The sequence below is a fragment of the Aspergillus uvarum genome (genome assembly GCF_003184745.1).
Source record: "Aspergillus uvarum CBS 121591 unplaced genomic scaffold BO82scaffold_13, whole genome shotgun sequence".
Taxonomy (NCBI): domain Eukaryota; kingdom Fungi; phylum Ascomycota; class Eurotiomycetes; order Eurotiales; family Aspergillaceae; genus Aspergillus; species Aspergillus uvarum.
The window spans coordinates 445621-458474 of NW_020291310.1; the positions used below are offsets into that span (position 1 = coordinate 445621).

The 12854-nt window shown below is 51.6% G+C and overlaps 4 protein-coding genes across 4 annotated transcripts; 1 reads left to right on the top strand and 3 right to left on the bottom strand.

Moving 5' to 3' along the window:
* Positions 1-318: 318 nt before the first annotated feature.
* Positions 319-1934, bottom strand: BO82DRAFT_410784 (uncharacterized protein; the record flags this gene model as incomplete). The annotated part of the gene is made up of 2 exons (XM_025639773.1): positions 319-927; positions 1026-1934. The coding sequence occupies 2 exons, from the start codon at positions 1932-1934 to the stop codon at positions 319-321; spliced, it is 1518 nt and encodes a 505-aa protein (XP_025494251.1).
* Positions 1935-3558: 1624 nt separating this feature from the next.
* BO82DRAFT_372839 (splicing factor cactin) lies at positions 3559-5469 on the bottom strand (the record flags this gene model as incomplete). Its single annotated transcript, XM_025637336.1, has 5 exons — positions 3559-3576; positions 3635-3667; positions 3725-4351; positions 4415-4891; positions 4957-5469. The coding sequence occupies 5 exons, from the start codon at positions 5467-5469 to the stop codon at positions 3559-3561; spliced, it is 1668 nt and encodes a 555-aa protein (XP_025494252.1).
* A 296-nt stretch (positions 5470-5765) lies between these two features.
* On the top strand, positions 5766-7589 carry BO82DRAFT_430521 (uncharacterized protein; the record flags this gene model as incomplete). Its single annotated transcript, XM_025640626.1, has 2 exons — positions 5766-6710; positions 6777-7589. Exons 1-2 carry the CDS (start codon positions 5796-5798, stop codon positions 7587-7589), a joined length of 1728 nt encoding a protein of 575 aa, XP_025494253.1. The 5' UTR covers positions 5766-5795.
* A 115-nt stretch (positions 7590-7704) lies between these two features.
* Positions 7705-12567, bottom strand: BO82DRAFT_352447 (WD repeat protein). The gene is made up of 2 exons (XM_025634688.1): positions 11972-12567; positions 7705-11765 (listed from the first exon to the last, which is right to left on the bottom strand). The coding sequence occupies exons 1-2, from the start codon at positions 12202-12204 to the stop codon at positions 7916-7918; spliced, it is 4083 nt and encodes a 1360-aa protein (XP_025494254.1). The 5' UTR covers positions 12205-12567; the 3' UTR covers positions 7705-7915.
* Between the last annotated feature and the right edge of the window lie 287 nt (positions 12568-12854).

A 12854-nucleotide genomic window follows, 5' to 3' on the forward strand; every position in this document is an offset into this window, starting at 1 on the left:
AGTAGGGAAAGGATTGAGTAGTAGGGAGTAAGATCACGGATACTAAGGTAAGCTGGCCATATATCTTAATCGGGAAGGAAGGATTAGACAGCCAGTGAAAAGTAATCAAACCAGTTCCGGGACGCCACACTTGTGTGTTGCCCATCAGCTCCTGCAGTGAGGAGGCACACATGATACCTAGTAGGAAAGAAACAGCCTATTGTCTATGAGAGCATTGAACAGGGAGGAATGCATGGTTCAAACATGGCCAGACCATTCAATGAACAGTTCGTACAGTATATTCCGAAATTTCTATGGGCCATTCGCTAACGACGCTATCTAATTACTCCATCCTCCTATTGCCCTAGGTGAAGATCCGCCGTAATCCCAGGCCCGGTCATCAGCCCGGCAGAAAAACGAAGTGTGTACCCCCCATCCCGGATAACCATTCTCCATTGTTAGACACTCCGTTCCCGATCCCTGTCCTGTCATTATATAGAATGAGGAGTGATCTGCACAACCAACAGCATTGCTCAGGTCGAATGACTCGGTAGATAACCGTGTCACGGGCGCTGACACATGAAAGGATGATATCACGGACGCCGTCGCGGGTGGTGTTATTGTGGTAGTGGACGGATAACCATGACTACAGGCTATTTTTCCTAGTGGTGGTTGTGTGATCTCACGCCGACAGTTGTCCTTTCGCAGCTCATCTTGGCCTGATGGGCACCCACGGAGCTTGGCCTTAATCTTCGTAGCTTTCCCTCCTTTCGCCCCTGACCGCTGGCGCTGGGGTGCTGGTGGGTCTGAGCTCGATGTCTTTTTGTTACTCGCTTGCTTTCGGTACCGCGTGGTGGACTGGACGCCATATTTGATGGCTTCTTCCGTTAGGCGCCAGTAGTTCTGGGGCTTCTTACCGGGTTGCTCCTCTCGAACAGCTTCAAACCCCTATTGGAAGATGCACCGTGTCAGCCATCGGACAAGACCAAGGGCCTGAAACAAACAGCACAGGCGATCGTGGAGTATCGCGAAGTAGCATCACCTACCGCATTCATCGAGAGGTTGTGGCGGACACTGTTCTGCCAGCCTTTGGAAGAACGATCCTTTCCTTTTGCTGTGCGCTTCTCAAACCAGCTGTAGATATCCTGAAGCGTAAGCTTCTTATCGGGAGCCTCGAGGAGAGCTTTCTCGATAAGGCAGGAATATGGGGCCTCCGAGTTTGCCTCCTCCCCGATGTCGTCAGGACTAGGTCGTGGCTCCTCATGGTGAAACCCTGGTCTGTTTGCATGGGTCTTCACCTTGTCAGGTAGGAACGAACGACGACCGGAGCTTGGAAAAGCCAGTGACGGTGGTGGCAACCGTGGGGTAGGACAAGCCGTTTTAAATGTATCTGGCCGTGTTGGATACGGTGCAGCTATCTGAAAAGGTACGGAATAGGTGCCGGATTCAAGCGAGCATCCAGGTTGCTGGGTCTCTGGCGTCCGCGACCAGAGCAGAAAATTTTTGGTGCTTTCATAACTGCGCCCTGGTTCGAGCTTTACTGGTTTGGACTCCGAGCAACTGGGCGCGGTGGAAGGCGATGACCACTCGGAAGACTCAATGCCGTGAGTCGGAAAGAGACTTGACACTTCGCCCTCAGATGAAGAGTCGGATTGTGAAGTAGAGGGCCGGTATAGCGGAGCCTTCCATAGAGGCGAGTTATGATAATGATGTTGTTGTTGATGATGGTGGTGGTGAGACATCGCCGTGTCTGAATTGCCGGAATGGGAACTCGTCCAATTCTCGATTGCTGAGCAGGGATAGACATGGTGAGAAGGGATCAACCGAGCGCCATCTGTTACTGATGAGGGAGGGGTCACTGTTTGTCTCGCAGGCTCAATCTGAGAAGAAGCCCGGCCGAATGGAAGTGAGTTCGGGTGGGAGCTGAGAGGAGGAGAGGGATAGAAACGATCCATAATGTGCTTGTGCTTGTGTTTGTACTAGTAGTATCAGCCAGGATGAACGCAGTCTGTGATGAGAGCTGGGTCAATGACTAGTTCAGAGTAACATGAGAAGAAGTGTAGCTTCACAGAGGAATAAAAATATTATATAAATTTATTGAGACTTCAACGACACCCTTGCTTCTCGAGTCCCCTCAAGTAGCTTGCTGCAAAATAAAGGGTTCTTTCTGAACAAAGGAAAGGAGGGCTAGGAGGGGTTGGCTCCAAAAGGGCCTTCGAATAAATCAGAAAAAAAAAATTAAATAAGACGTGTGACCACTGAGAGGAAGGGAGCCCGATCTTGCAATTGAAGCTGTGAGGCAAAAGACAATGCCAGCTCATAATGTACAGTACGAGCTTGGTCTTTTTGCTCTCTTCTCTCCTCTTCTTTTCTTTTTCTTCTTTTCGAAGTCTGTCTGCAATATCAGCCTCTCCCTCGGTATGTCTAATTTTGTCTCCTACTAACCCTTTTCCTTCTTTTGCAGGTTTACGATCAGTCAGTCTTTGCACATCTCTAGTCCTTTGAAGCAAGGATGAGCTTGAACCAGATGTCAAGAATCGCCTCTTCCAAAGCCCAAGGGGGAAGCAGTGGACATTAGCCAGGAAGGCATCAGAATGTTATAATAGTCTACCAGCCAACCTGTTCTACCATGTGTTGAAAATGTAGCTGCATTGACAACCGCGGGAGTCACCCCCCATCAGATTGTGAAACCGAACTGGCATTCTAGTCCACTTGCTGTCGAAGACTATGAAATCACGAATGCCCAAACGGAGGCTAGATCTGAGCCGAGGAGGCTTGCGATAGCGGTCCCTAGGTGGCCTACCGCGCCAAATAGGCCGGGGTCATGCACGACTTTTGAGAATGGCGATACCGGAAACCTGCAGATACATTCTACCATCCACCAAAAGCGAAAAACAAAAAAAAAAAAAACCAGAACCAAGAGAAAAAAACAATTGCACTAACTAATAGAATGGTACACAAAAATTAGCTGCAGAGTTTTTCTCAGAATTGGAGATAACCCCTCGTTTTTAGAGACTTGTCCTGCAGATACTAGGTACACCACTGCTTCTCCCGGTTCCCCCGTCCAGCTGGAATCCTAGAACGATACACAATGTTTCCCAAAAGCCGCATCAGTGTTACCACCATTCTCAATTCCACAACAACCATGCGAGGGAAGCATAAGGTCCCCAGCTCCGATGCTGATTCGTTGCACGTGATATACACCAGCGCTGCCTAGGGTGGGGGAGCCTCTGCTGCCAGGAGTCCAGGCACGGGAGCGTTTCTGACCGAGTATACACAGATCTCGAGTGCGGTGTAATTAAGCATCGCCAGGTATCCCATGAGTGGAGACCACGATCTGCGAGCCGGATCATGTAGTAGCTTGAGATCGGATATGATACGTCGTAACTTGGCTGGGATAGAGTCCAATACGTGATCAATACGTGATCAGATGGATTAAGTTTGCAGTCCAATCAGAAGAGCGAGAACGGCTCTTCGCTGTACGCGGACGAATTCGTCCCTGTGGAACCCAGACCTCTGGCATACGCTAGGATTTTCTGTGCGTTCCATACCGCCGGAACTCCGAGAATAGCCTTGGTTCTACTTCCGGTAGTAGATCTGGATACTCGAGTTAGTATAGCAGCGGTATGAGACGTCAGTCAGGGACTCGACTCACCCGCTTAAATTGAAAATGTAATTGCAGAATTCCCTGCCGACACCGTCAGTTCTCATTTTCTTTGTATGACAATAGGGGGATGCAACGTACTTTGTCGAAAGTACTCTTGAAACCGCGTTCTCGCTTGGCACTGTAATCCCACTCCTTATCCACAATGCGAAAGGCGATGTCTTCATACGGTGGACCGGCCATAAAACGAATGAGACAAGTATCTTCTTCCCCTGCTTCTGCAAAGGACTGACCGCGCTTGCGGCCATTTTCCCGCTCGATGCGGTAGGTCGGGGCTTTGGTCTTGTCAATCAGATCTGGGTAGAAAATGTTGAACTTGTAGCCCTGAACGACTTTCGGGGGTGGGTTGTCATGGTCATAGTGAGTTTGGTTGTATTTGTTCCACTCGTAGCCCATCTGAACGCGGTTGAAGTACCGCGGCTTGCGGGGACGATACTTGCCTGCCCACAAAGGTTGGGCGCCGGAGCTTACAGCTTCCTCGCCTGTGAAGATCTCCTCGTTTTCACTCACCCCCTTCGCCAGCTCGCGTTCATAGAGGGCTTTTGTCGCCTGAGAAAAGTCATCGTTGGGAACGGCCGAGAACCTGGTTAAGGCGCTAGAAACTGGCATGTTTGTTGCTTGGTTCAGAGGAAGAGCCGAAGGCTTCTCCGCATGTCGCTGGCGCAGCGGCACAAATCCCATCTTCAAGATCTTTTGTCGATCCCGGGCCTATATAGTGTAAGCATCAGTCTTTCATGGGGTTGATATAATGTATAGTGCAATTTGACTTACCACTTGACCAAGAAAAGCACTTTCATCGACAATCTCCAGTAATTTGTCCTCTGGGCGAACCTGAAGTAATGGGTCCGGATCGAGGCCTTCAAAGTCATGATGATCGGGTTGAGCGTCACTCCCAGAGGGGGCCCGGATAAACGGAGCCAGCGGAGCGAGCTTCGCTCGCACGGATTCGGCCTCCTCGCACTGTTGTGTGCGCAGCCCTTTAACTCTCTCATCTATGACATCTTGGAACACTTTCTTCAGCTTGGCGCGAGCTTTCCAAACAGTGAGACTGCGCAGAAGTTCTTCCCAGTAGTCTGTGTCGATGGGTTCGTTCGAATCCAACTTTCTCCTAACCTGCACCTCGAGTGTCTGAAGTTGTTCGTAGGACTTAGGACTCAGCAACCGATTGATGTCGGAAGCCACGGAGCTGAGCGCACGACCTTCCGGCCCGGTGATCTTTTGGCGATCTCGACAGATGACCTTCATCGTCTGTGTCAGAAGAGACAGTGGTTAGCATCATCTGAACAACATTAAGGCCAAAGGAGACCTCCTACCTTCCAGAACTCCCTGTTCTGCGAGTTCTTCTCCAGACTCAAAAAAGTATCAATATCCTTCTCCAGATCCAGCAACTGTGCCGGCGACAGTCCTTCAAAGACACCGTCGGGGTCCACCAGATCAAGCTCCGAATCGGCGATTTCATCATCGAGAGGGTTCCTCGTAGGATCGATTACCCGTAGAGTAACAGTAAGCCAATCAATTGGCTTGGCTCTGCCTTCCTTCACCCGGATCTCTGCTTTTTTTTTGGCCTGCTTGAGAACGAAGATGTCCTCCTGCGCCACCCATTCTCGGACCTGCTCATCTTCCTGAAGTTGATTGAGCCGCACCTGGTCCTTCATATTCCGCGGTCGCGACTGCGACGGACGACTTTCTTCGCCTCTCCAGGTCCTGCTGGAGTCGTATTGCTGGTCTCTCTCGTCATATCGGCGTGGGTGCTTCTGAGGATGACGCGACGGGGAGCGAGAACGGCTTCGCTTCGAGCTTGCTCGCTCGGGGAATCGCGACGACATTCTGTCGGGGGATTTAAGAATCACCGGATCTCTCGTGTGTATACAATGGTAAAAGAGAAAAGAAGAAGAAGAACGAACAGAGTTATTCAGTGGTTGTCAAATGAGGAGCAGGCTTTCCAAGTTGCACTGTTATCGGACAGTCCAGACTCAAGAGATCGGGTTGACAGGTTCCCGCACCAGGAAGGTCAATCGATCGCCGCGGCAAACCTTCTCTATCAGCACGTGCATCTAGTCTATCGCCTACCAACCCGCTGCTGATGCCTTAAATCGCGGCTCTTACTTCTCAACCTACCCTTCTAAAACAAACCCAACCAGTTGAGGTCAAAATGCCTTCGAAATGGCAGAGACTGCATGTCTCATTCTCTGGCAGTGTCCCCACTCTCTTGTGTCAATTTACCTTCACTGGGGATGGATATGGGCTGTATATCACCGATCTTACATACATATGGTCTGAACATTTGGATCGCAAATCTATACTGCGACGAGCAGATGAAGACGGCACCACCATCGACCCCAGTGAGGATGATGACCAGTTCACAGTGCTCCTACAGAAGATAGAAGAGGCGCTGCATCATGATTCTTCTGGGCATAGTGCTGCGCTCAGCCGGGGCTCAGAGGGTGCGAACCTACACCTGCTCACAACAACAAAGCTCCCGGCTCCGCTCCAACCTCTCCGATGGAGGTTCTGCTTATCCCAGGACCCTCATTCAGCGGCCACTGACCAGCTGCTCTTGCCGCTGGTGAAAGCTGAAGCCGTCTGGCAATCACGGGAAAAGGTTCTGATCGACCAGCTCATGAAGAAAGACTGGGTCCTAGGGAAGCTATTCGACAAGCTCGAAGCCCTGGGTATCGACATTGGCACCATCTTTCCTGGCGTCTCCGTTCATCGTCCGGGACAGAAAGACACAATGCTGTCGCATACTGCCAAATACATCAAAGGGGTCGAGCCATTCGACAAGGACTCCTGGATTCGCGAGACCAATATATCCTTTCCCGAGCTCAGCTCCGCGGCCAATTTTGCCACTGAAGCCACCGGCTCCAGGGTCAGTGATGCCGACAGACTGCGAATCCTCACTGCACCAGCAGACGGATGGTGGAAGCAGCTCTCAACTGCGGTCGTGGACTCGTGTTCCGACAATGAGCCCCGGAAGCCTGCCGTAGACAAGCGCCCGTTCGATGGTAGTCTTGAGACTGACACTGACAGTGGAAATGAGGATGACGACGACGACGACGAATTTGAGGTATGTTCTTACGATCCACTCGGCTTTTCTAGGCAGTTCAGCGTTCACTATCTTTTCTCGCCTTAGCGACAAGAGACACCGCCGCATCTGAGACGCACCACAGCCAAAGCGTTAAGTCCAAGCCCTGGTGCAGAGCCAAGCTCAAAACGACACGAGATGAGATCCCCGTCAAGGTCAGAGCATCCAGCAGTACAGAGGCCTTTTAAAGGTGGTGGCCTTGGTGTAATCGGAGGCAGGAAGAGACCACAGTCGAACGAGAAGACACCGCCCTCTTCTACTTCGGAGGTTGACATCCCAGAACGGAGAGCTAAGCCACCAGTACCTCCCCCCAGAGTGACAGATAGCGACGCAACCGCCTCTGAGACGGACGGAGATGATGACCTTGCCCCGCCTCCACCATCGAAACTGAAGGCACCAGCACCAGCACCAGTCAAGCGCGGCCTTGGGGTCATAGGCGGCAAGAAGAAAGAGCACCAACCATCTCTGCCATCATCTTCAAATCGGCAACCCTTTCAACCAACATCAGACCAGCCATCTAAGTCAGGGACCCAGGCCCCGCCCAAACAGACCGGCCGGTTGGGGGTAATCGGAGGTGTCGCACGCTCCACTAAGCGCACTGCGGAATCTCAGCCACCAACAGATGCTGCGTCATCTGCCAAATCCGAAAACTCGGATGATGCATCCGAAGGAGCCACTACAGAACTAGCACCCCCGCGAGCAGCCCGTTCCGTAGCTCAGGAACAAAAGCCTAAATTGACTCCACCCGCGGAACAAAAGAAAGAGAGTGAACAGCAGCGGGCCGACAGGAAGCGGGATGAATTGAAACGACAACTTGAGGCGAAGGCCAAAGCTCCAGCGAAGAAGAAACGAAGATTTTGAAGTTGGCTTTCCGGGGACTACTAACATATGCTGAAATCACAGGACACAGTTTTGTCCTGGTTAATAAGAAGTTGTATCTTGGATAGGGCAATGACAGGAAGACCACATTGGGTCATCCACATTACTACTACACTGTGGGCGTATTATATTATGTACAGTCATCATTATCGACCCGTTGGGACTTCTGTTCCCTGGCATATCGAGGCTGGGTGCTAAAGTCCCACCTTACAAGATGAGACGACAGACAGAAACATGGAAAGAAGGACGGATTGGCTCAGCCCTCTGCCGATTAATCGCGTCAGTCGCTACTATGGATAGATTCAGTATCAATTGCTCAGCCCACTGCCGCTGCCACCAAAGCTTGTCCGATGGCCACTTCGCCGCGGCTTCCCTTGTTCACTAGGTGTCACTAGTCGCACCTTTTTAGGAGACATCGTGGTAGAGGAGGCTCCACTGGGCCCAGCGCTGGTGGTAGCTGTGGTCGAAGCGCTTCCAGCTGAAGCACCAACCCCCAACATACCACGCACTTTCTCCACGGCCCTGCTTTCCCCCTTAGCCCACGTATCTCGTTTGACAAAGCCTGCACCTGCTTTGCGACCGGCGGAATCTCGTTTCTTGGATTCCTCTAGCAAGACAAACCGGTTGTGTTCACGGCGGGGCCCTGGACCACAGTCATGCATACACCCAGGGGTCGCGCAGCCACCCTCGCTGATGGATACATCACTCAGCCAGGTACTGATGCAAGCTAAATGTCCTCCGTGGCCACAGCCTTGACACCACGTCCAGAGAGTGGCTCCTCTGGGCCGACGCGGCTGAGAATTTTCGGAGAACACAGCGTCCATTTGCTGTAACTCGTATTGAGGTATAGATTCTGTTTCCAAGGAGAAATGCGAAGCGGACAAGGTACATGATGATCCTGATCCAAGATCAGGGTGATCCGAGGACATTGATAGCTCCGCGACCCATTCTGGAGGAGGATCAATACTCATACAGATAGCACACGGATCCTGTGGGGTGTTGCAGCGATAGCATCGCCCATTGTCACTTTTTGGGTTCTCATATGGCCGTTTGCACGAGAAACAGAACACGTTCATGTATGTGTCCGCCTGGGCATATTCGTACACTGCTGGGTAAGACGGCACGCAGAGGAGCCGGAGCTCGGCCGCCTCTATGTACATTAACTGACGTAGTAATTGTTCGTTGTAGGCTTTGAGAATGAATTCAGTCTCTTCGCTGGGAAGGATCTTGTCGCAGTCCTGAAAAAGAGCGCGCAACTTTAGGAGCAGGTGAGCAGCAGACTGGATATCAACAACAGCGCCACTATGATAATGTCTGATCGCCTCCTTAAACAGTAGCTCAACACTCCAGGGCTTGTTAGTGGTTGTGTCTGGAGTGATTGGAATATTGACATCCGAAAATTGTTTCAACACTCCATAGGTGCTCTGAGCACTCCACTCATTGGGCAATGTTTGAGACCTTACCTCGAAAGTACGAGACTCCAATGGTTGGCTGTCCTTGAGGAGCGGAGGGGGGCTAGACGGCCGGTCAAGATGAATAGTATCAGAGCCTGGAAGCTCTTCCTCGAACGACTCGCTATTGAGCATTTCTGTCTCATGCGCAAGGTCAGGATTTAGAATGGATGCTCCTCTACTCCTGGTTCTGTTACTGCTCGAAATGGGTATTTCCACCTGCTCGCCTCGGCTCTCGGTCCCCGCTGGATCATGAAGCCTTGCAGCAGACGTAAGAGACGTGCCCATGTACTTAGAAGGATGCGAGCTTTCTGTTGATGCGGAGAACATTGGGAAGCTTTCTGATGACTCTTGGCGATGAAATGTTGGGGGCTTGGCAGGTTCCATCCGAGATTCCAAGGTCAGTACTTTCTTTGGATGAAGCCTGTAATCACGGATTGCCGCTCTTTTGTCCTCCATCTTCAAATCATAATCATCCACTTCAGAGGGGTCCTTTGAGATACCCGCAGGTTTCCTGATATGCCAGTCTGTCCTGCCAGTTATGGCTCGTGGCGCAGATCGCTGGTCATCTGCCAAATCATGGGCTACAGAAGGGCGCAAAAAATCAGGTGGTAAACTTTCAGGCGCAAAATGGGCTCCTTCATTTGCTTGCTCTCGGCTCTCGTGGAAATCGCGGATTGGCCGTGGATCAACGTCCGATACCGAAGACCAATCGTTTGAGGACATTGTCCCGATATTTGGACTCAGGACTGAGGCAGGAAGCGGCTGAATATCTGTGGTATCATTCAAGGATGTCATGTGCGATATTGAACTATCCAGAGACCCGAGTGGGGAATCAGGTAGGGGCTGCGCAAGCGGGGTGGTCATAGTCGAAGCACCCTCCGTATCGGTGAGAGTATGCTTTGATGTATCGCTCACAATGACGCTCTTGATCAGCTTGTTCTTGAATTTGCCCTGCCGACCGTCTTCCATTGTCCGCTGCTTTTCCGCAACCGGCCCTTCTTTGGACGATCGTTTCTTTATGACCCGAAGTCCCTTATCGACCGAGGGGGACTGCTGCTTCGCCCTAAGTTCAAGCTCCTGAATGACAGCGTACTGGATGACCCGCCAGGTCTGAGCAAGCTTGAATAAAGATATGTCTTCGGAGCACTGGGCATTGTGGCCAAGTGATTCAAGCAGAGAATGTATAGAATTCTTGGGAAGAACATCAGGCTCATTGAGCAAAGGATGATAGTGCGAAGCTAGATACTGGTATGTATCCTGATCCAGTGTGGCTCCCGGGATCCCTCCGACCACCCCAAGCTGACGTATCTCTGGGGTTTTGAGCTGGGACAATAACCTTTCTAGAGGGAGAATAGGAACAAGCTCCGATGCACTCGGGGGAGTACTGCCTAAGGACTTAGACGGTCGAATACTACTTGACTTACTGTATCGATGCCGCGTCGAGGTGAGCGGGGCGTCATCAAGGGAATCGTCCACAGGGCTCTGACTCAAGACTTCCCCACTGCTGCTCTCGTCCTGTCGAGGGCCTACAGCCTCAGCCGTGCTGGGTCCTAGAGCACTTCGTCGAGGACGCTTTTGGACAAAGGCGAGCACTTCTCCGCTTGGGCTCCAAGCAACAGCACAGGTCGACCGTTGATTGACCACTTGAGGGGCATATCGAACATCTGTCTGGGTAAAAGCGCCAGCTTCGCCCACCGTCCATAACAGATCCTTCGAATGCCAAAGCAGATCGGTGGCGTGAGCGTCGTAACGATCAAACTCGCGGAAGGGAATATGGGGCCGGCGAAGATCCCAGAGATGAACTCGGGGGTCCTCCTTGTCGTAGGATGTCACTACCTGCGACGACTGCCAATCACCTGCACCCTCCGGCTCCCTCGCCCATGATGGGGGCCGCCAGCGCACATTGAGAACAGCCTGAGGGGTCCGAAACTGAAAGGCCGGCTTCTGTCTTCTTTCTGCTGATGTGGAAAAATCCCAAACCTTCACTTGCCTGTCTGTGCCTCCGCTGACGAGATGCTTTCCATCAGGATGCCAGTCTACCGAATAACAGGGGCGATCATGAGCAGTAATCCGCATCAACGGTGCACTGGTCTTGCGGCAATCCCACAGTTGTATAGCTCCACTATCTGTGGCTGTTGCAAACAGGACTCGGTCGGTCGGCGACCATCTTATATCACGGATGGCATCACTGTTACCGTTGAATAATTCCGTGCTTCCACATACTAAGACACCCCGTTCTGCCGATGCTGCCCGCAAATCCCACATGCGGATCGAAGAGTCCTGGCTTCCAGACAACAGCCATGATGAATGGTATGGGTTGAAGGCTAGACGGTGAACTTGACGGCTATGGCCCTGAAACCGGCAGCATTCTAAGCCAGTCCGATACAGATCGTAGACAACAATGCGCCCATTGGCCACCGCGGTGGCGATAATTTGGTCATGCTCACCATGTGACCATTTCACATCTCTGACCGTCAGCTGGTCTTTGTGCCGAGCGGAAAGCCCACTCCCGACATGGTGAGTAGAAGAATAGCTAATAATTGCACTGCGAAGATTGAATTCCTCGGACGAGTGATCAGGCGAGACACGGATCGTTTTCAAAATCTCTTTGCCGCCGATAACTGCATGTGTCCGCTGGGGAGATATATCTAGAGCAGCTATAGGAATCCCAGTTTTATGAGAGATCGTCTGAGAAGCACCAGGTCTAAGGAAGATGTCAGATTCATTCACTTCTCACATTTCAAGGTGCTTGGAGCTTCTGTCACCGCGGTCATCAGAACCAAATAACTAGGTAGAGCCAAAGCACTAACGGGACAAAGAGAAGCAAGGGGGAAGTAGGGCAAGAGACGAGCGAGGGAGAGAAATCAGTATGTCGGAAGGGCGGGGAAAGAGTGGAGTGGAGAGCTATACAAGGACTTGGACCTAGTGGAACGGGGACCAGCAGATAGATCTGCACGACCACTTTGCGTATGCGGACTGGGAGGTCGAGACCCGGAGAAAAAAGGCTGGGCAAATCTTGCCAAAGCACTGGCCGCGCGGTTGGAATACTTGTGACTTTGTTGCACGGGAGCTGGAGGTGGGGGAGGCGGCGGCGCTGGGGAGATGTTGTTGCCTCGGGGGGGCAATCGAGAGAAGTCGGCCATGATTTCCAGGGTCAGAGACTCTCTCAGAGATCAGTCATGCATGACTTAATCGGATGAGGTTTGGAGCTCCATGGCTGTGAAGGTTTTTCCCCGGACGAACAAACAAGAGTGATGCACAGAAGAGAGGTGGGGAATAGGAAGGGAAAGGAACCTGGAAAGGGAAAGCCAAAGGAGAACGAAAGGGGGAGGCGGAAGATGAGAAGGGGGGGCAGCTGATTCCCGGAACTATGATTTCAACCCAGGAAACAAGATGAAGGTGGATGTTGTGAAGCAAAGGTAAATCATGAGTGTGATTGGATATTGAGGTGATACTGTCGAGGACCAGCAATAAGTAATTGTAGTAGTAGTGCAGGAATGTGAGGCGGACAGTGCAATAATGGAGCAACAAACCGCCTTGGATGGAATTCTGCCGGTTCAATGGATGATGACACGGCTTGATACCTGAATTGAGATACCTGAATTGGTTTAGAGCCGAAGCTCCAAGATGGGGGCGAGCTATTATGTAACCAGTGGCAATAAGATAGTTACCCGAAAGGTAGCGCAGGTTGAGGTCGGTACAATATACATGGTCATGGGGGTGGGCAGCTATGTGACTTACAATAAGCTGGGCTAGCTCGGTTGTTGTTGATTTTGGTGTTCTTGGGAACTGT